At 41.6% G+C, this 22,641-nt stretch overlaps 1 protein-coding gene across 2 annotated transcripts in view; it reads right to left on the bottom strand.

The window, feature by feature from the left end:
- GUCY2F (guanylate cyclase 2F, retinal) overlaps nt 1-22,641 on the bottom strand; it is a 48,261-nt gene that overhangs the window by 5,125 nt on the left and 20,495 nt on the right. The window contains exons 12-18 of one of the 2 annotated variants that reach the window (XM_072032911.1): nt 21,023-21,186; nt 20,557-20,749; nt 20,261-20,435; nt 14,768-14,866; nt 12,531-12,625; nt 10,078-10,163; nt 1,997-2,088 (exon numbers count right to left, since the gene is read on the bottom strand). In XM_072032911.1, the coding sequence (XP_071889012.1) occupies nt 2,004-2,088; nt 10,078-10,163; nt 12,531-12,625; nt 14,768-14,866; nt 20,261-20,435; nt 20,557-20,749; nt 21,023-21,186 (897 nt within the window). In that variant the 3' untranslated portion in view covers nt 1,997-2,003. The remainder of the gene's footprint in view (nt 1-1,996; nt 2,089-10,077; nt 10,164-12,530; nt 12,626-14,767; nt 14,867-20,260; nt 20,436-20,556; nt 20,750-21,022; nt 21,187-22,641) is intronic. The other variant, XM_072032910.1, reaches the window with a different exon arrangement.

Raw genomic sequence — 22,641 nt, 5'->3', positions numbered from 1 at the left:
TCAGATCTTAACTGCTGGTCCACCACACCTTGCTAGTCTGTGGTTTGGCCAGCAAGATGCAGTGATTTGGGTGTTTGCTGTATCTTCCAAACAGGAATCTTGAGAGGTCTACTGTTACTGAGATGAGTTCATGGGACAAGTCATTAAAACAGAGGGAGAGGCAAAAAAAGAGGAGAGAGAAAGAGAGAGTAGCTCAAGAAACTGAGCCTTGGTGCTTTCAGCTGCTGTTTTATCTGCCAGACTTGTACAACAGCCTTGGACATCCATGGTGCTCCAGGTTGTACCCCACTTGCTTTTGTGGGTCATTGCACCCATGTTATGACCCACTTTATGATTTCCCAGTAGAATCCCTACAGATTCTGCTGGAGGAGAAAGTACAAGGATCACTAGTGGTATAGCCAAAAGAATTATCTCCGGATGCCTTGAGGTGTACTTTGATGGTGCTTGTGCTTTGCTGCACATTTTTATCAAGATCTGGCCAGAACCATCACTTGTTTTAGAAAGGAGGATCCAGCAAGGACAACAGAGTCCACAGCCTTTCACAGCTAAAGGGTTCATCTTCTGAGCATGAGGATCAGTCTTGGCATGCCTCTAGACACCAGGGCATATGAATGTTCCAAAAGCAGAGATTGGGAACCTTATCTTATCACAGCAAGACTGTTAAAGGATGTCAAACAAATTGGACTGTAAACTGAGAGAAAGAACTATAGATCACTGCATTTGAAATACTTGTCTAGAGTCCCTTTGTTCTTATCAGGGAAAAACAAGCTTATTGATGGCATGATTCCTTTCATCTTATGAAGTACACCTAAGATCAGATGGGAACACCACTACAACATGAAGCAGAGACATGGGGACAAGTGGCTGTTGAGAACGCAGTTGCTCCATTGAAAGCTTCAGACACACAAGAAGGATTGAACTAGGATCATTGAAAAGCTCCAGGTATGAATATCTTACTGATTTTTCTGCTGTTTCCTATGAATCAAGCCAAATGAGCTAACGAGGACCTTCTGTTCTCTAATAATGTATTGCTAATCAGCCTTAACCAAAGAATATATCTGTGGGTGATATATGTGCTAAAGGTTTTTATATTACTATATGTACAGTTTCTGCCAGGCAGCGCTAACCCAAGTGAGAGGTCCTTTTGTTTCTGGCCTTGGAGGAGTAGCTCGTGATCATAGGTGTAGATCATCACGCTGGTCCTCTGGGCTTTGGAGCTTATATTTAGCTGTGGGTGTTCACCTATGGTACCACTTATGCAGGTCTCTCCACAGTATGTCCCAAATTTTGTTCTCAGAAAAATAAACGAATAAATGGATCTCTTAAGGGAGTTGAAACAGCTTAACACCCCCCAGATCTTTAAAAGTCATGTCTGGGAAAGAGAAACACACCCAGAAGTGCTCTGTTGGGTTTTAGCCTTGTGAGAAAATTGGATGGAACATTTTTATCAGTTTGATAAAGCTTAGAAGTTTGTAACCTTAGAAGTTTGTAAGCAGCCTGTATAGAGGCACTGGGGGCTTTCATCCACATCTGTCTTTTTCTAAGGAAGTCTAAATTAAGACAAATTCAGTGGCACAGAGTAGCAGCATTATTGCTGCTCTCAGAGATCCTAAAAAAACATAACCATGCAATATTCTCAAGGGGCATCAGACCCTGTGTGTGCGTGCAAGCTTATGTGTCAGCTTTATTCTAGTAGCACCCATTTGATCAGGTACCTCAGTTCATGCTATTATACACATATAACTTCTGATTTCCAAACAAATCATGCAAGAGCAGGTTGTAATTTTGCTAGGAAATCACCCAACAAAGTTACTACAGTTTCTAGACAGCTCTGTCACAGTTCCCAGCACCTTTTTGAATAAGACACTTTTAAAAGAGTAATACATATTTTTGACAAGAAAAAGCGTGGCACTAAACCCAGCGAAGTGCAGACAAATAACACACAAGCAGACACTAAAATAGCAGAGCTACTTGGGGACTGTCCTACAGCTACTACCTCAGATCTAGGCCTTTTTCTCAAGCAGTTTTGCAGCTTTCCTCCTTTTGAACTCGGCAATTTCTTCCGAGGGTAACCCATGAGCTTTACACCTGCAGTGAACATGTAGGCCATTAGAGAGAGAACCAATTCAGTTTCATGTGCAATAACGAACAGACCATAGCGGAGACTATGTGCAATGTGTCTTCTGATGTGAAACAGGGAAACAAATGTTGGCCCTTGCTCAGATTTCATTTATTCTCCTCCTGTATCACTTCAGCTCAATTTATTGCAAAGGGTGAGGTTAGCTAATTCCATTTTAAATGTCCTGAAGTTGCCCTGAGATGTTTTTGTAATGCCTAGACATGTTTTGTGATCTGTATAGCCAGACACTTCCAGAGGGCACTTGACATGTCCTACACACCTCTCCCAGGATGAGATGAATGATTTTGTTGATGGAAGAGCTCAAACTAGGTTTCTCTTAGCTGGCTGTGTTCTGAGTGTATTCGACAAGATGAACTCTCAGTGACTCATTCCATTATTCCTCTGATCCCCCTTTAATTCATTAAAGAGAAGAGCAAAACCAAATTTCTATGAAGACCTTGCCTTTGGTTAGTCCAGCTCCATTCAGTGCAATTTGCCTTTCCATGGGGTGATGCTTTCAGAGATTCTCAGCTCTCAAAACTATGGGCAAGTGGAAATCCTATTTAAATGTCCCTCAGGACAGCCAGTTTCCCCTGAAAACTTAGCACAAACTTAACCACCTTTCTGGTGAGAGACAGGAAACAGGTTTCAGCCTTTTTTTGCCTATTTTTCACAAATGGTAACATCCAACCACATTGTCCTCTATGCCTTACCTAAATCCTCGGCTCTGGGAACATCTTTCCTTCTTACAGAAACAATGATTTCTATTTATAAATCTTCCCGTGAGTGCTGGAGCCTACAGGGCTGGATTGCAAGGACAGGGAAGCCTGAAGGACATAATCCTGATGGGCTGGATGAGGATTGGCTTCTTCTGGGAATCTGCAACTCAGGTGGGATTCCTCCCACTGAGTTTTAACTACCTGCAACAGAGATGTCTCCATGGGAGGCATAAATCTTGGGCTCTCTTCTGAGCCAGTGGAGGGAAATAGAAGCTGATGGATCACAGTGTGGGTTTATCACAAAGCAGATGTCCTCTGCAGGGCAGAAGAGTGGCACCTAGAAGTGCCCATTTCTCTACATTGACTCAAAAAGATAAGAGAGCTCAGATGGATGTATCTAATGCCAGAGATGAATAACTTTACATAAGAAAAAATCCTACCAACTGGGCTGGGAGGAGGAACACTTCTATTTCAGGCCCTTTATGCAAGCATTGGTAAAATTCAGTCACAAAAGAGTAAGCACGAGGGGACTTGCTCTTTGATTCCACTCTCCAGGACTTTATCCACAGGGGAATGAAGCGGTTGCTGCTTGTTTCTGCACGATGGTGCAGGAGGTTGTGACCCACTGGAAGGCCACGACCTCACCAAGGTCTTTGTGAGTCAAGCGCAATATCAGATTATCTGAGCTCTAGCTCCAAAAACTGCTCACACAAATATCAAATGACCATTTGATAATGACTTGGCACAATCCACAGCACAATAATAAGAAGGGAGATCCAGTACAAACAGCACTGACACATCTCCCAAACTTGCCAGTGTCTGAATAACTGAGATTGCTGATTCTGCATCCTCCGTCCTAACCTCTTGCAAAACCCCTCTGCCTGTCAGCTGTTATTTTCCAAGATCCTCTTTCCACCTTGTTTCTGAAGCCAGCTGGAGAAAATTTCATGTGAAGTCCTGCACTCCAATTCCCTGGACACGATCTGCCTGCCTGTCCTACAGCAGCTGCCCAGAGAAGTTAAGGAATTTGCCTTCTCTTTCCTGAATGTGGTGTATTACAATAACAGAACCACATTTATTTTTTTCCTGAGCATTGAAAAAACAATCTCCTGGCTTGAACCAGAGGCAGCCAGTACAAATTCTAGTTCCCAGTTACATGGGGAAAGTTCAGGTCCACAGAGAGCATTGTTATGACTTGGCCACCCTCTACCCTTTGGCAAAAACTGCAGAAGACATTGTCTTCTCATTCCTTCTTTCTCTTTTTCTTATCCCCAGCTCACACAACCCCTTGTGTTGGAGCAAACCATACTTTATTGCCAGGTGCAGGGATCTTGGGCAGCCCATTACATCTCAGCTCAGGCTTCCCCAGTTTCACTTTTCATAGACAACAAAGACAGACAGATACTGAGCACAATTTCAGGACTGCCTATGAATACCTGCAGATGAAAGGGTGACACATTGAATCACATCTTCCAGTTAGGCAGTGCTCCTACCTGACTTTGCTTCCTTTCTGAACACTTCATTTGGGGTTTCTTGCTATAGGCAGAAATTCTCTAATCTAATATTCCAGCCAATTCTTCCAGAAGCCTCAGCTTGCTCATAAAGAGCCTGTTTAAATAAATCAGCTGAAGCAACTGCATTCCAAGTCAGAGAGTCTTGTTCAAAGGAAGATGATTCACTAACTTTCTTTCCCTTCCCCCCTTTAAAATGATCAAACTTCAGAGAAAAAAAAATCTTCTTTCTCACCTGCTTTATGCCATAAACATGAGCAGAACATTCTTTTTTCTTCATCTTGCTGTTGTATTAGGGGTTCAGAAATCATTTGAGAAGCAAACATTGTGAAACAAAAAGTATCTGTCCTGTCTTTGGGTGATCAAGTCTATGAGCCAGAATATGCTTTTATTTCTCCAAAAAAAACTCTTCTTATATGTTATACAAAGTTTTTTTTATGAAATCTTGTGATGCTATTATATAAGCCCAGCCATCTAAGGACAGAAAAAAAAAGTCACTACTGTTTGCTCTACAAGCTCTTTATTTCAGGTTAAAATGTGCACTGAGTAAAAAACTTCAAATGGGATCCTGAAGAGAAATCCTTTCACTTGCTGCTCAGAGAGAAGCATCAGCAGCAACAGTAAAGATTCTCCACTGATCCTCTCCCATCCTGCCTGAGTGCCTCCTACAGACACTGAATCAGAGAACTTCCCATAGGATAGAACAAGAAGCCCTGTTGTCCCAGTGGGTGTCTTCTTCCTGACATTTATCATTTGCTATTTGGAGATAGATTCTTTGAGCATCCTTCACTGCTTCTAACCCATTTCATTCTAAATTAAGTTCTTGGTGCTTTTCCTAAGGGTGGCCCTCATGTATAGGAGGATGTGAAAGCCCCCAGACTTTCTCCTGTACCTGGTTGCACCATCAGTTTTCAGTGATTTCTCACTTCATGTTGTGTTCTTCTGGACTTTAGACCATCTGATTGTGAAATCAAAAATAATCTAGTCTGCAGGTAGGCAGCTGCTCAATTGTTCATCATCTTGGTATGCCTTCTTTATGCCTACCCCAATTGGCTGTTATTTCCTCCAATAAAGTATAAGGCTTTTGTGGAAATCCCTTTTCTTTGCCTTATGTGACTATTGCACCATGAAGCCCCAACCCAATCCTGATATGCAGCAACACAAATCCTAACAAGCTGCAAGAAAGGAGGAGAAATAATACCCATTACAAGGTAGACATCTATCGGGGAAGGTATAGGAATTTGCCTTGGAGCAAGGAAAGGACTAAGGAGCCTGTTTAACAGCCTGTCCTGTTTTCTGTGATGCAAAGAAAACCTAAAGGTCTCACTTAAAGCGGATAAAACTGCAATTTGACCAGACCCAGAAAGAAGGAGGTTAACCTTCAAAAAAGAAAACTCTCCGGAGCAGGAGGCAACACTGCAGTCTGGGCATTAAACTTCCACTTTCCTTGTGCCCTGGGTCAACTAGTGAACATCCACCCTATCTCTTACAAATAGCATGTGAAACAGTTTCTTACCTGATTTCCAGTAAGCTTTTACTTCCAAAAACTGATACACAGACCCTGAGCAGCTTGGCATAAGGCCAATTTTAAGAATAGTGTTTTTGTTCATTTGATTTTATGCATGGTTGGAAGAAAGTTGGGGTGGTAAGAAGCGTGTTAGGTAATTTAATGGTATTTACTTTCTTCTTAATTAAAATACATTGTATCCTATGTGAACAACATTACCCACAGCACCTGGCTTTTAAGAGTAATGTGTGTTTACCCAAACCTCCTTATACAACTGCAAATGTATGAAAGCCTAGTGCAAGCAATGAAAATCAATGAGAATGTTCCAATTAATGCCTCCAATAAGTCTGTAATTAGGATTAAACACAGAGGTTGGTGAATATCAATTAAATTCAAATTATGTAGGTGCAATAATTGTTCCTTTGTTAGTCATTTGGTTATGGCTTGAGGTTTATTACTAGATAATCAGCTGTATTCTCTCAGTAATTTCAGCAATGCCAGAAGGGGTTGTTTTCCCAGTGTTTTATGGGCTATTGGTATTAACCAAGTCATATAACTGAATATCCTCACACATTTTTACATTTGCTGAAGTTTGGCTTCTAGAATATTTATATGTGCAAAGTCTATCATCTATGTAAAGTCCGGGTTTGTTCTGCAGATCTGAGGGTGCCAAGACTACTACAAGCACAGCGATAGCCTGAAGTAAGATAATGTAGTTTGATTGATCCATAAATATATATGAACTGCTGTATGAGCTACCTGATCTGCCCATGACTGCCCACCAGAGCCAGAAAATTGATTTCATGTGTCAAGAAATCCTCCTTCTACTGACCGTGCTTTCAGCTTTGTTTGGCTGATGGGTTCTACAATGAGGGGTTGTTAATAGCAGATAAATTTAACACTTTTTTTTGATGTTACCTGCCATTGTTTTCACAAACCTCTGAGGTGAAGACCTTAAATACTCCATATTTCATGGAGTATTGTCATGGACAGTACTCATGGTCTTATTGTGACAGCAAGGAGCATTAACAGACTGTCAGCGAGAGTAAGCTCATCAAGTAGTCCAAGTTCCTATGAGTTCTAGGAGATAACTCATGGGGTCAGACACAGATCCAGAAATTTTATGAAGATGAAATCAATCTTCTTAGAATTACTTTGAGACCTTTCTTCACACAGCACTTCCATCCCCAGGATCAAACCTTAAATCCATGGCCCATAGGTTTGTCTTTTGATAATATGGGGATGAAACCAAACACAATTTATTAAGCTTCTCTTAACAAGCACCAGCTTTCAGCAAGACCATCACAACTGTCCATCTGTAGATGTTTAGGTCGCCCAAGGTGCAAAATAAAGCATGAGACAACCAAATGCCATTTTTATCTCTCAACTGGAATGACTGGGGAAAGCACACATTGGCAGTAAAGGTAATCCAGCTGACAGATGGGAAACTGTGTAGCCATATAGTTAAACTTAATTGTGTTTTTGTGAAATTCCTCAGAGTATACAGTGTGAGAAATACCCTCATCCAGACTTGTTGGCAACCATTCATTCCTGAGCAATGGGCACCTGCAGCTCTTGCAAGAACATGAGGAATTAAGGACATGCTCAAGCAAAATATCCCTCATGATTACATTAAAATAGACAATACAAGATCATTTAGGTAAGAGGAATTTCCCAGTCTGAGAGTTGAAGCTTTCTTCATTGAAGCAACTCCCCTTTCCTTGTTGTTCAATACTTAATGAGTGTGATCCCTTTGATCGTCCAAGTCAAGAGTTCAAACAGCAAGCCAAACTATGAGTTGAAAGTACCTCTCAGCATACCTCTCAGAGGAGGGTTGCTAGTTCTAGTGATCCATGATGAATGAAGTGATGAGGAATGCATTCTTCACTCTCATGAATAGAAGGAGAAAATCTACTTCTGCTCACTGATCCCACCAGTTGTGAGTGACCAGATCGTGCAAGATCTCATAGAAAGGAAAGACCTAAGTGGAAGATGAGTTGCTTCAGGATGAGGTGAAAAGAGGAGTAGAAGAGAAATGTATTCACTCCTTTATCCAGGAGGAATTAATTCTTTGTTAGCTCAAAAGCCTACAGATGAGGAAATTTAGGTGAACGTCAAGCAGTGGCTTGAATCACCATATTGACCAAGACAGAGCCATAACAGAGGAACAAATGTCAATACCTCATAATCTGGCATAAAAATTGAACCTCAAGATAAGTCTGGAAAAGCAGGGAGCCATTTCTGATCCTTGCCTGATAATAGCTTTGCTTGTGCATGAGGCAGTTCTCCAATTATTTGCTTTGCTTGGATATCCAGTTGTTCTACAGGCTTTAGTTTTCATTTTGAACCCTTCCCTAGGACAGATTCAGTTTCATATAACTCTGCTTTTTTTTGTCTGATTACTCTCAGATTCATTCAAGTGCTGTATTTGGATCTTTGGGGACACAAATACTTCTACAGAACAGTGAAGATCAAGGCTGTGGGGCAAGAGCAGAAGATCGCCTCCCTCTCAGCAGTGTTACTGGTGAATTCTTCTGAGGTTATAAAAGGTTGCTCAAGGTCCCTTGATCCTGGTTGTGTGGGAGATTTTTTTTTCCTGTTTTTATTGCCCCACTCTTCAGCCCCCAGACCTGACGTATTTTCTATCATTTACAATCCTTGTTTAGAATCAGCTCTGGCCTGCATAAATCTGATGAAATGCAGGCACAGGTTGCCAGAAGACTGTCTCTTTAGGGGCTTTAGAAGGAACCTCAACAGTCAACAGAGGCCTGACAAGTGACTTTTAGATGGTGAAACACAGATGAGAAAGACCTAATCTTAGTGCTTCCTTGATTTCATGGAAAGACAATTCACCTTGGTAATTATAGAATCATAGGATCATGGAATGGTTTGGGTTGGAAGAGACCTTAAAGGTCATCTAGTTCCAAACTTCGTGCCATAGGCAGAGACACCTTCCAATAATCTGACAAATGTGCTCCAGGTTTCATATTTGCCAAGCAAATGTATGACTGGTACCAAATGCCTCCAAGTTTAAGAAACACTGTGCTTCTCTCACAATTATTTTCCAGTCACCTTCTGTCTTCCACCCTGTCTGACACCTAAATACCTTAAGAGACATGTCCCAAAATGCTCTTAATTCAATGCTACGCCAGGAAAACTCCGGGAGTGCTCTGAACACATGGGCTGCCCTGAATGCAACTGTCCAGGAGTTAAAAATTATCTGCAAAAGGAGATAAATGCCCTTTTCAGTTTACTAAGAGGAAATGAGGCAAAACTGAGAACAAGATTACTCAGGGGAAGTCAAAGTCAAAGCAAAAACAGACCCTGTTTGCTGTCAGACATCCATCTCAGAGCTAGTCACTGCAGGACCTCTTTACGGTCAACAAGAACAGGCATCTTTCAAGGGCAATTCATCTTACTCTAAGCAGGCCAGTCAACTCACACCCTCCAAGCATTTATTTCTCTTTGTTGACTATAAAGGCAGTCAAGGTTGAGTAACTTTAATGTGGGTGACTACACTGTTCTTGTCAAACCAATCCCACTCCTGGATTTCATGTCCTGACCACAACATCCTTCCTAGGCATTCAGCATGTGACAGCCGAGCAGGGATTGCTCAGTTTGCAAAGTCAGGCATTGCAAAGGTGCAAAATGGCTGGATGGATTTCAAGTAGGAAACCTTTGCTCATCACCTCTCATAAGGAAGCAACACCATTAAGTCTTTAATTATATAATGCCAACATATTTTTAAATCAAAACAATTTCCTTATTGTTTGGTTGAAATGAACAGTGATACAGGGAAGAAATGTGTTTGTAATGAGGATGGTGTCTTCTGAAGGAGTTTGATGGAATGAGAGAAAAATCTGAGTGTCACCATGTGGTGATGAAACAAGAGGCCAGAAAGTGTCTCTACCAGTACATCTCCTGTATGCACACAGAGGAGGAAGGACATTCAGGAAGGAACTCCCTGGTGCTCCATTTCTACTGTATCATGGGGGAAAACCAAGTTTCCTTGCTGCTTCTTGGGAATTGTGATTAAGGAGAAGTGTTCAAGCGAGTACACCACTTCTGAGTCCCAGTATTATGCCTGAAAAAATGTAGGTAGCCTAAGAAAAACGATGTAGACTTTGTAAATATACACCATGGAAAGACTTCAAATTAGTCTGTGAACTCCAACAGTGACCTTTTAATGAATGTATTGAACAGTGATGAAGTCACACTTACCCTGGCTTTATTTCAGGAGGTTTAGGTAAGGGCTTCAGAAATCCTTTTTTCCCAACTAGCCAATATGTGTCTTCTACTCCTTTACCCTAAAATAAAACAAAAGTCTGGATAAAGAGCAGTTTTTGGACCACCTTCTGCTCAATATATGATTTTGTTACTGGGTTTCTGAGGGCTTCATATATATCCAGAGAGAGAGCATGGCTGGAAATCTTGGGCTCTCCTTTGCAATGGTTCAAGGATAATTTTAATTTCACAGAATCACAGAATCACAGAATTGTCTAGGTTGGAAGAGACCTCAAGATCATCAAGTCCAACCTCTGACCTAACACTAAATGTCTTTAAGGACATTCCACTGTCCTTAGAGAGAAGGCCTTGTTCAAACTGCACAAATGAGTCTCACTAACTTGGGTCGTTGAAACTATATAACTTAATAGAAACGAGAAGCTACAAGATTTCTAATAATCTTATTTTGCAGTATTAACGTCAATAATTGAAAGATTTCACAGCTGCTGCTGGGATGACTATCAGAATAATCACTTCCTCTCCCTGCATCAATAATTTAACTTTTAAAGTGAGATACATCTGATGCAAGGTAGACAACTATATCAGAGTCAATCATCCTTGACTGGAGCCAGTGGAGGAGAACAGATACTTCTAAGGTGACATTCATCTTCACAGAAACTGGACACTGAAAGTAAGTCAGGTTAATAATTTCCTGAAGTGCCAATTTACCTTCACTGACTATGTAAAGGTGTCTTTTGATTGAATAAACCTTGAATAGCTACCTGATATATCCAGTTGAAGCCACACAAACTTGGGTGACATGATTCCACTTTTCATAAAAGATTGTTGAGAGAGCTGGGGCAATATTCATACTTTCTCCTGTAGGTGTTTAAGGTAAGCAAACCTCCTACTTCTATTGACTACATAAAGGGAGAAGTGATGTTTTGAATTATTTAGTTTGTCTGGTTTAGACACTGTGAAAAATAGCATCTTCTGTCGATGGTGGACTAAACAGAGTTCTAAACTTTGGGAACGTTTCTGGCTGAAAACTAGTTAAATTTTGAATGCTAGGAGGCATTCTTGTGATTTTAAAAGTCCTTATTTCATAGAGTGAGTGGATGGTCAATAGCGGAATGTACCCAGTTTGTCCTTTATGGGTAAGTTGAAGGTACTAATTCATGTAAACATTTGTAAACCTCCGTAATATGGATACCTTTAGGCAAGCAAGTCACCAGGTACCCTTTGTAAGCATGAGAAAGAAGACTGCACTTCTAGATTCCATTGTGTTTCCTCTGGCCTGTTCTGAATTTAGGTCAGAGGTTGGACTCTATGATCTTGAAGTCTCTTCCAACCTAGACAATTCTGTGATTCTGTGTGATTCTGTGAATGTCCACCTTGGAAGGATGCTGCACTTGTACCTACAGTGCTCTCATTGACAGGGAAAACAGAGCTCAGGTGGAGATGCACACATACGCTGTAGATACTGACTTTAGAACAAGTGACCCCTTGCCTTTATATGTGTCTTTTCAACAAAATCCCTTATACCTTTGTCAGCCCCAATGATTACATAATACCTCAAAAACAAAAACAACAACAAAACCAACAAAAAACACCACATGCTTTGGAATCATGGAATTTTTCTAATGAATTACCCCCTTCCTTCTTCCTCATGGTATTTATCAACCTCAAGAGGCAAAATAAGCTCTTTCTGAATGAGGAATACAGTTGCCTCTTACCCTGAGCATTCTTCCTTCTCTCTGCCAGTATTTTGCACTTCTCTGATAACCACTGAAAGGCTGGTAAATTCTACTAAGGACCTTATTTTGCTATGGTTCCCTCCCTGAGAAAGAGCAGTCTTATTGCAACCAGTGGCTTCTTGTTGTGTGTATAGTATTACTCAAGGATGATGTTAAAATGAAACAGAGGGTGACAGAACTGGGCTTGACTAATAGGCAGAATTTGATATCCTGCAGAACTCTGTCTGCGTGGCAGTAGCTGGCAGGGATAGGAATTTTGGTATGTGATCTAAGGTTCAGATAAACTCTCCCTATAAACTTCAGAAACAAGGAACAGGAAAAAAAATAACTTGGGATAAGACCTTTACCTTTTCACCCACCCTCTTCACCAGAAATCTACTCACAACAGAAGATTTCAAATGAGAATGGCATTGTTAAATGCTTTCTCTTTTGCCACCAACTTTTTCAACAGTTTTTTCTCCTTCCAATTTTCAGAATAAATAGATGCAAAACATACATCTGTGTGCTTGACACTGTGGATTTTTCCATGGTCCTTCAAGAATTACCTCACTTACTGAAGCAACCGATGGGGAATGTTTTGGGAAGGACTGCATGGAAGAGTTGTGGATAAAGGCCAAACAAAGCTTAACATGAAAATTCCGTAAGTAGGAAGATTCCCTTATGAAGCATTTCACACAGCCCTGGCCTTCTTACCTTCAGTTCTGTTTTTCCCCTAGGTACGATTTCATAGCCTTCATTTAGACTCCGAAGTGTATCCACTGTACTTTGGCTGACATGAATTCTGTAAGCTGGGAATGGAAAGCAAAACAGATGGATCAGTCAACTGCTCACACACTGTGAACCCCCCACCACTTCATACATGCAAGGAAAAATTCTCCAAGGCATGCTGGCATGAAGGTGTTGTAGCTGTGTGGTGTTCCTTGACTCAGAGTGTGATGCTGATGGATTGGGTCCTCCAGGTAAGGCTGTAACAAGCACAGGGCAAGAGGAGATCTACAATCGGGACTTCATGGGGAAGGACACCAAACAGAGTAAGCATGGGAAGTTCAGCTCTTCACAAAGATAGCAAATGGTGTTTGAGCAGCAGTGCTGGCTGCAATGAAGAATGTCTTTTTTAATACCTATTGCCACAGTGTAATGAGGCAGCAAGAAAGAAGAGAAAAATAACCAACCAAAGTCCTGCTCCAGACAGGCAGCATCATGTGAAAAACAGGTGCTGGGATTAAAAGCAAAGAGATGGAGTTTGCAGTGAGACATAACAAGAACGTGGCTATATATGTAGATTTAACTAGATTTTTCAGTAATTTATTCCACCCAGAGCTGTCATTAACATTTTATGCACAAAAAGGGCAAAGTCAGAAATCTTTATCAAATTCCCATCTCCCCAGTTTGTTTTACAGCCATTGCTGGAACTCACTGAGATTTGTTGTTGTGCGATTGATTTGAACACCCAGGAAATATTCCTAAAATACTTCCCCCATAATAGTTGTATTATTTTATTGTTGTAGTTGATCAGAATGATCAGAAAAAAGAATATCAGCTTAAAGGAACTGATGCAGAGGAACACCACAGCTTTGATCTACATTTCATGACGCAGTAAACTACAGTCTACCTATTACTGTGTCTCTGTACAAGTTTCTATTAATGTACAAAGATCTTGTTTCTGCAGTGTTAGCAGGTTCCAGTCTCAGACTTTGCATTTCCAGGGGTCTAAACCTTGAGAATTTTCAAATATCTCCTTTCTATTAGTACTTCTTCCTTTCCACTGCTTTCCAAATTCTGTGCATGCCTCTTAAAATAAGCCAGACATAATCACAAGACAGGCAATTTTCCTTAATTAATTATGGGTCTAATTGTTAGTCTTAATTAGACTAGTTGAAATCACTAGTTGAACTAGAAATGTGATGGCTATGTGACAGAAAAAGAAAAATTCTTATGTGACACATATATTACAATGTATTTCTAGCCTGGCAAGTCCTCAAGATTTCAGTATTAAATACCGCAGACTTCCTGTAGTTTGTAAACTAGACATATTGGCTAATCTCTTAGAACTGTTGAGAGTGTCAAGAGCAAGGGTTAAAACATATGAGACACTTTGACTTTAGAAATCAGCTTGTTCTGATGGCCTGAACATCAAAAGCCAATTGAAATCTCACCCAGGGCCCTGACACTGCTGTCCCTAGCTGTCCACTGTGTCACCCACAGTTCAGCCACTATGGTTTTGAGGTCGATGTTTAAGTCAAGGACACCAGCAGAAAACAGAACTGTTTATGCATATGACTGAAATGCAGATCAATATTCCACTTTTGTAACTGAAAGTCTTGGGAAAATAATGGCAAGGACTTGAGGGAACATCAACCCAGCAAGACACTAAGAAAACCCAAAGGGGAAGGGAATCTTAAGGATTTTGTTAGGACCTGCCACCACTTGTTCAAAGAGTTTCTACTGCTGATACATGAAGCCATCACAAAATATGCCAGGTAGGTGCATTATTTACTGTACAAGAACAGCTCTGAATGAAAGGTCCTCAACACTGACCAGTCTGAAAGCAAGATACAACTAGCTGCCCCCATGGAAGGAAAATCTAAGGCAAGATTCGTGTTCATTTGGGTTGAGGGGATCCAAATCAAAGGACTGTAGCTAGAATGCAGGGTGTGAGTCACACTGGTCACTGGACCAGACTGAACATTTTTTTTTGAGATTTTGCAGGAAAAGAGAATAAAATAAAATGATCTTCTTGTCTTAAAGACTGACGTCTGAGGGCAAAGCCGACACCCTCCCCTTCAGACAGCTTATAATTTCGTCGATGGACTTGCCCCTTTCTGCAAAGCTGATTCAATTGTGATGCCTACAGCTAAAGATGCACATTTTGTCATTTTTCCTGAGAATTTTGTCAGTCACCCACCCCAGGCACTGTCCCAAATACTCACGCAGGCCTGTGGACTCCATTCGCGATGCTGTGTTCACCGTGTCTCCAAAGAGGCAGTACCGTGGCATGGTCAGACCTACAACGCCCGCCACACAAGGCCCTGAAAGACATAACCCAACTGATAATACTGTACAATGGGGTTCACTCCTAGGCAAATCTCATCCTCCCTTCTGATATCCAAAAATTTCCACTTGGGAATACAGGAGAAGGATTTTTAAAGATGTCATTGGCCTTCATGCTTGCTACAAGTAGTCAAAACACAGTCATTTCTCTGAATTGGACAGTGGTGATTTATGCCTAATAGAGTTCTTCTTGTCTCAGTTCACTGTCATCTGGGACAAATTAATTCAGAGTTCATGGAGGCTCAAGGACTGTTGAAATCTCATTTTAAAATTCATCTCTGACCTCCTTTTCCATCTGACAAAGCTGAAGCTGAGATCCTGTGACATGCCCTGTGTCCCAGTGAATCAGGACTCAGAGTCAGCGTTAGGAATCAAGAGATGCTGGCAGCACGCTGGACCACCCTGTGTCCCCTCCTTGGAAAGGAAGACATCATTAGCTTGCCCGTCTAGCCAAAAGCTATTTATTTTTCCTCTCTCTCATCCTTTAGACAAGATCACTCCCTTCCGAGTAGCTCCCAAAGAACTGGTGCCAAGTTTTCAGCGAGAGCTATGCATGTAGGATTCACTTGAAGATGCACATACACAAAATGTAAAGTGTGACAGCCAAGCAGCATAGACAAGTGTCATCTGGGCGCTTGGATCAGCTAATGTTTGGATTGGGCTCTGAAGGATGAGATGCTAAATTTCATCACACACATTCTGCAGTATCAGGCTTGCAAAATAAACACATGCACATACACACACACAAAAAAATAATATTCTCAGTAACATTAGGAGATGTGGGATATATGCGAGAAAAGGCAGGTCTTTCTGTTTTTTGTTTTTTTCTTTTTTCTTTTTTTTTTCCTATTGAATGCATTTATGACATACATCTTTTCAGGCTCTGCCTACCTACCTCCTCAATGTCATGATCCTTCTGCATTATGATTTCACAAAAATAATATCTAGGAAAACTTTTGTCATGCAAAGTTACAAGAGTTGTGAATGTAGTACATCATCAACAATATTTAAAGGTATGTTATATATAAGGTTTTCATAAAACAAAAAGTTTTAGGTTAAAACATTTTAAAAATAATTGTAGGCTAATTTAGAAGTGAGATCAGTTACTTGTTTGCTGCTGGGTATTTATCACAAAGTAACAAAGCAAGTCATTTATCTGTGATTTTAACCTCCTTTGCCACAAAAACTGTTTCCTCATATAGTTTTCAGATGTATTTTAAGGAAAATGAAACTCCACCAGGGCATGCACACAAAAACTTTAACCTTAACCTATATATACATGTATGCATGTATGGAATCAAAAGCACTCTGAAATATACCACACTTGTAAAGCTGAAAGTTATGGAGGACTTTAGAAGAACACCTATTGTTATGATCTCTGAAAAAATGTTACTTCATCAAAGGAAATATTTTTATACAACTTACAGAGGATGCAAACTGAGAGGATGCAAATTGAGAGGAAAGACTGATTTTAACTCCTGTCTGATGAGACATCACTTACTCAAAAACTGAAAAATAGAGAGGAAGAATGCTTTATACCAAAAATGTTACAAGGACTTTTCAACAGCATGCCTGGATGAAACAGCATGCAGGGAATGCTGCAGATCAGGAGGACTTGGTTTAATGCTTTTACTGCCAACAACACGCTGTGCAACCTTGGAAAACTCACTGCCCTTCAGAGTCTCTTCTAATTTAATTCTCACTCTTACCAGTACTCTCTACTTTTGTTCAAGTTCTTCAGGACAGGAGCAATATGCACTAGAGGAAGATTTTTCAGGGTCTAGTTTTGGCAGTCTAGACGCCTCTATAGCACAACTGTAAAGGCACTGCTGATGCTACTGGGTTAAGGACATAATGCATCTGTAACTGGTCCTTAATGTGTACTCACTATGGCATACAAAAGGGTCTTGTTGGAGACATTATAATTCATACTTCAAAAAGAGCTTTCCCTGAGAAAATACCGACTAGCCCAGCATCATCTGGGTAATGGCATGGTGCTGCACTCAGAAATCTCAGAAAGGATCAAAGCTCCATCTGTAATAGATGTTACCAAGATGCAAATAAATGGCTCTTGTTGAAACCGAGCTCTTACTGAGGAGGATTTGATTCTATTTTAAGAAGCACAAATTGAGGTAGCTGAGCTCCAGCTGTAGTTGGTGGAGGCCAGGTAAGTGCAGTTAACCGAGCTGTAAAGAACCTCTCTGCTCACCACAGAGAAGGCTCCTGCAGCTGAACAGATCTCCAAGGCCCACTTATCATGTCCGCCAGATCTCCAACAACCACCCAGACAGTGCAGGCCGTTTAACAGTCCTGGAAACACCTCCACGAAGCCAGGCTGAGAGAGCTGGGGGAAGAGAAGGCCCCGGGGGCAGGAAAGCTGGGGAGGGATTCTTGGTCAGGGCTGGGGGGACAGGACGAGGGGCAGCGGCTGGAGCCTGGCAGGGGGGAGGCTTCGGGGAGGCCTTGGGAAGAAATTCTGCCCTCTGAGGGTGCTGAGGGCCTGGCCCAGGCTGCCCAGAGGAGCTGGGGGTGCCCCAGCCCTGGCAGCGCCCAAGGCCAGGCTGGGGGGGGCTGGGGGCAGCCTGGGCTTGGGAACATGTCCCTAGCCATGGCAGGGGGTGGAATTAGATGATCTTTAAGGTCCCTTCCAACCCAAACTATTCTATGATTCTAATATCTCTGTAACACTTTGCTTATTACCTTGACCTCCCTTTGCAGAAAGTGATTAATTTAAAGCCAACTTTGCAATGTAAGCGTGACAAAAGGACTTCTCAGTGTTGCAAGCATCCCAGAGTTCACTTGCTGCCTTCACTGCCTGTGTGTGTTCCCCCTGTCTAGACAGCCTCAGCAAAGGGCTAACTAAAACTTCCAGATACCAATCTCCCACAGTAACAAGTTCAGAGGAAACCAGACACCCCGTGACGCGAATGCTCTGGTCCGAGTTGTTTAATTATACAGGTTCTCCAGTTTGTTTTGAAATGGCGCTTTGCCAGGGCTTACAGGGTCAGTTAATGAGCCGTGCTGGCTCAGCCTCTGCAGCAGCCATCAGTGGTGCCGTGGAGGTCAATAAGCTTGATCAAAACGCAGGGCTACCTGCCAGAGAGCCTGACCGATAAACAGACCCCCTTAGGCCTCCGTGGAGATGCTTGTCCTCTCACCATCGCCTTCCCCAGCCATCCAGCCTCAGCCCAGACAGAGCTGGTGTGGAAATAGCAGAGTCAGCTGAGTTTTCCTGGACCAGCAGTGGAGCTGAGAGGGGAGAGCCAAGAATCCAGAGTGCATTTAAAGCAGGGGAGGAACTGCAGACCAAACACCGGTCTTCTTGTCCTCCGCCTTCCCCACGCATTGCCATGAGCAGGCCATGTGCACGGGCCAGCAGATGTTCCCAGAGCTGCAGCTCTCCACGGTGGTCAGAGAAGACACAGCAGCCAGGAGGGACGTGGGCAGCCCACTCTGTAATGGCATTTCCTGCTTTTTCAGAGGCAGGATCACAAGCTCTTCTCTGCACCACTTTCCAGAGGGCAGCTGGCCCACAAAGCTGGTGGTCACACCCATTCTCCATCCTTTCCAGGGTGGTTAAATTGTTAGCCAAGCCCTCCTCTCCCTGAGCATTTCCTCAGTGCTTTCATGATGCTGGTGATTCCCTCTTCATGTTTCTTTTCTCAGGAGAAATGGGGTCTAGGGTTAATCAAACTCTGATGTCTTAGAGGCTCAGAGAACTGTTTTGCCTTGGAACATGAATTTCTTGCTGCTCCCATGACAGCTTGACATTGACAGATCTGTGCAAAATAAGATCTGGCTTCTGCTTCTTTATAAAAAGAACACCAACTCCTTTCCCTCTTCTCACACCCTACACAACAGCTCATAGCAGCACCGCTTTCCAGATACCATAAAAACATAACTGAAAAAACTGTCCATAAAAACAACTGAAAATGGAACTAACCCCCTGCACACATTGCCTAGGGATAGATTTTTGGCTGGTTGCATGGAAGGCACATTGCAGAAGTGCTGTCAACAGGCAGCAGCAGATGTTTCACGCTGAATTCTTCTCTTCCCATGTTGAAAATTTGCTGATGTGGCTCCAGAGGTTCTTGCTCTGGGCAAGACAAGCTGGGGCCATAGACTCATCTGATTTCTACAAGAATGTAAAACTCACAGTGTCTGCAATCATCCCCTAACATTCGGGACTTCTGTAAAGGGTCAGCTGAGACTCCCATATTGCGAAGAAAACAATAAGGAAATGAGTTTTCAGAGACAGCTCCAAAAGAAGAAGCTATATGGTCTAGGAGATATGAAATATTGATTTTAGTTCTGCTCAAGCCACAGCTCTGTTCTTGGGGTATTCTGTGTGAGATACTTCCTTTGTTCTTGTTTCCCTTTACAACAGGGACAGGATATTGACTTCTGCAAAACACTTGCAGTGCCACAGCTGCAAGAATGTGGGCATTATTAGATAGGCAGCAGGATAAAAAAAAAACACCCTGTAATACTGGATCAGACTTCTGGACAACATTAATCATTATTCTGCTTACAGCAATGGCCAGTACCTGGTACTTTAGAGGAAGAAGCAGGAAGTCCAACGATGAACTGCTGGGAGAAATTTATTAATGGCTGACTGTGGTATAAAATTATGAAGGTTCATATTTCTACAAAACATATAGACTCTCTGATAACAGCAGCTGTCTTTTCCTCCATTTAAAATCCCAGTCCATTTAAAATCATATGCTTTCAGTTATATGATGACTTCAATCTTCTGGTTTTGTTGTTATTTTGGAGTTCAGTTACACTTTGTATTAAAAAACAAACAAGCAAACAAAAAAAACGTTTCTTTTTAAACAAGCTATTTTTTTTTGTTAATTTAATAGATTATGACTTCTGTATTAGAGATAATTTACTTTCTTTATAGCATAACTTGCTTTTTATATCTGTATTATATATTCTTCCAGTTACATCCTACCTACAATAAACAACACCAATCTCTTCATTCACTATATATGATGGCTTTTCTATGCTTTTTTTTTTCATTTCAGAACAGAGTTACAAAGACATTTCTGGATGTCTCCATATCATACCAGTGAAAATACTATGGCACATCAAAAAGCCACACTTACAATGCAACCCTTGGGACTAACATTTCTGATGTAACTCCTGACAGTGATGGAATACACAATTTCTCCCCTTAATGACACTGAGCCACTTTTCTGCTTTGTGTTTGCACTTCCATTTTAATGCCCTTGTTGCTATGGAAGATTTTTAAACATCTTCTAAAGGTATCCAGTTTTAGGGTGAGCAGGAAGAAGGCATTCAAAGCTGGAAATACAATTGTGCAGGAGTTCTTTGATGTTTAGGTGCAGGCAAATGCTGCTGCCTACCTGTGTGCAGCCCAATTCGTATCCTGAGGGGAATGTCCGGCATGTGTCTCATCTTGAATGTTCCCACTGAGCTGAGGATGTCCAGGGACATGTTGGCTATCTCAGCTGCGTGCTTGTTTCCATTCCGTTTTGGGAGCCCTGAGGCAACCATGTAGGCATCACCAATTGTCTCTACCTAGCATATACCGTGGCATTAAAAAAAGATAAAAATTGAAGTTAGGAAAGGGCAGTAGAATCAAACTTTATGAGTGTTTGACTCAGTTATGTTATGAACCTCATCCCTGAGTACTCCTCACCTTGTAAACATCATGATTTCCAATAACAGCGTCAAACAGGGTGTAAAGGTCATTTAGGAGGTCAACTACTTCGATAGGTTCACTGAGGGCTGAAATGGTTGTGAAGCCCACGATGTCACTGAAGTAGATGGTGACCTGGTCAAAATACTCAGGCTCCACAGTGCCACCAGTCTTGAGGGCTTCTGCCACTGATCTGAAATGATAACACAAAGAAGGTGACAGGGCAAACGCCCTTGTAGCACACCAAAGAGCTCAGACACCCTAGTATGCCTAAAAGATCTTCCAATAAATTGAAGGATCTTTACAGCTGTAATCAGCACTGATGAAAGTTTCTTGCTTTGATTGAAAGGTGCTTGCCAAAACCAGTGATCTGCCCTCCAACTTGCTCAACAGTGGGGAACACTTTTGCCCAACCCAGCTATGTATTGCCAAAGCACTCTTTGCCATCTAAAGCAGCAGTACTTACGGAGGAAGCATTTGCGATAGGAGTTTCTCTGTCTTCTGTTTTTCAATCTCTAGCTCTTCTGTCCGCTCCCTGATTAAATCTTCCAGGTTGCTTGAATACTGCTCAAGCATTCTGAGCATTGAGTCAATGATGTTGGTCTTTTTGCCTTTGTTGATGGTTTTGAACTGGAAAATCAAACTGGAGGGTTATTTTCCTATCTCATTACATCATTACAGCACTCTAAATTTGGAAAGAAACCAAAAGCAAGCACTCATTTTAAAGTCACAATTCTGTAAGACAGGTTTAACCAATGACCAAACTTCAGTAATAATGAAAAAGGTAAATTGGATGGTGAATTTGTGCCACTAACTATGGAAACTGTCTGGGTCTATATTGCTTCTCTACTAACTTTCAATGAGGCTCAAGTGCAGCACCACTTCCAATGGGATGACAGCATGTATCCAACCTCCTTCCATGGACATCCTTGACCACCCTTTCCATGCAGAAATTCTTCCTAATACCCAATCTAAAACTCTCCACGTGCAACTTGCTACCATTTTCTCATGTCCTGTCACTTGAAACCCAAGAAAAGCGACCAACACGCTCCTTGCTACAACTTGCTTTCAGCTAATTGTAGAGGGTGATGGCCTCCTGTCAGCCTCCCTTTCCATTCAGAGGTCAAAATTCCAGGGCATTGGAAATTCTTACTTTTGTCGTACTGGTCTTAATTTTGCCTGTGCACACAGGCATGTATGTGTACTGCCACCCCCAACCACACTGCGTTGTGCTTTCTCCTCTTGACCTGAAACTGGCCCTTGGAACCATTTGGATAATCTGTGGACTCAGGTATTGTAGTAGACTCAAGAATGAAGTCACATGGGTGTGAAATTAATCACAGCATCAAAGAATTGGAAGGTAAAAATGATGGAATGATGGATATTATATATTTTAGTTTGACCTTAAAGGAGTATAGGAATGGCATTACTGGATCAGACAAAAGATTTATTTATCCATGATAGTGAACAGTAACAGGTATCTGGGAAAGATGTTCAAACAGGGTTAATGTACAATCATATTTCCCTGGGATGCGCACCCAGCCTCCACCAATTTGAAGTTTTTGAAGTTCAGAGACCTTCTATATCAAAAATTGTCTTTGTGTTTAACAGTCTTTGGTGAATTTTCCTTCCAAGAACTGCCTTTAAATACTTGGACTCAACCTGTAGTAACAAGTTGCCCGGTTCATATACATGTATGTACCATGTGAGGAAGCACTTCCTTTTGTTTCTTGGAGTTTTGTTTATTTGCTCCTTTTATTTGATGTTCCTAGTTCTTATATTATGAGCAATGGTAAACAGTTATTACCTAATCGCCTTTTCTAAAGCAATCAGGATGTGATATTTTCTTTCATATCTGCCCTCAGTTGCCTCATCTCCAGGCCAAAGAGTCTTAAACCATTAAACCATGGTCTTAAACCATTCATCCTTGTTTTGGCACCAAAGGCCATTCAGTTTTGTTCGGTTTGCTGTCAGTTTGGGATCTTACAAATCTTCTTGAGATTGAGGCCAAGAAGAAAAAAAAAAAAAAAAAACAACAACAACAAAACAAAAACAGTTTTCTCTATGAAACTTTATAGGATCAAG

The sequence above is a fragment of the Anas platyrhynchos genome, chromosome 1 (assembly GCF_047663525.1).
Source record: "Anas platyrhynchos isolate ZD024472 breed Pekin duck chromosome 1, IASCAAS_PekinDuck_T2T, whole genome shotgun sequence".
NCBI classification, from domain to species: Eukaryota; Metazoa; Chordata; class Aves; order Anseriformes; family Anatidae; genus Anas; species Anas platyrhynchos.
The sequence above is the reverse complement of the archived record's forward strand: the minus strand, read 5'-3'. Positions and strand labels throughout refer to the sequence as shown.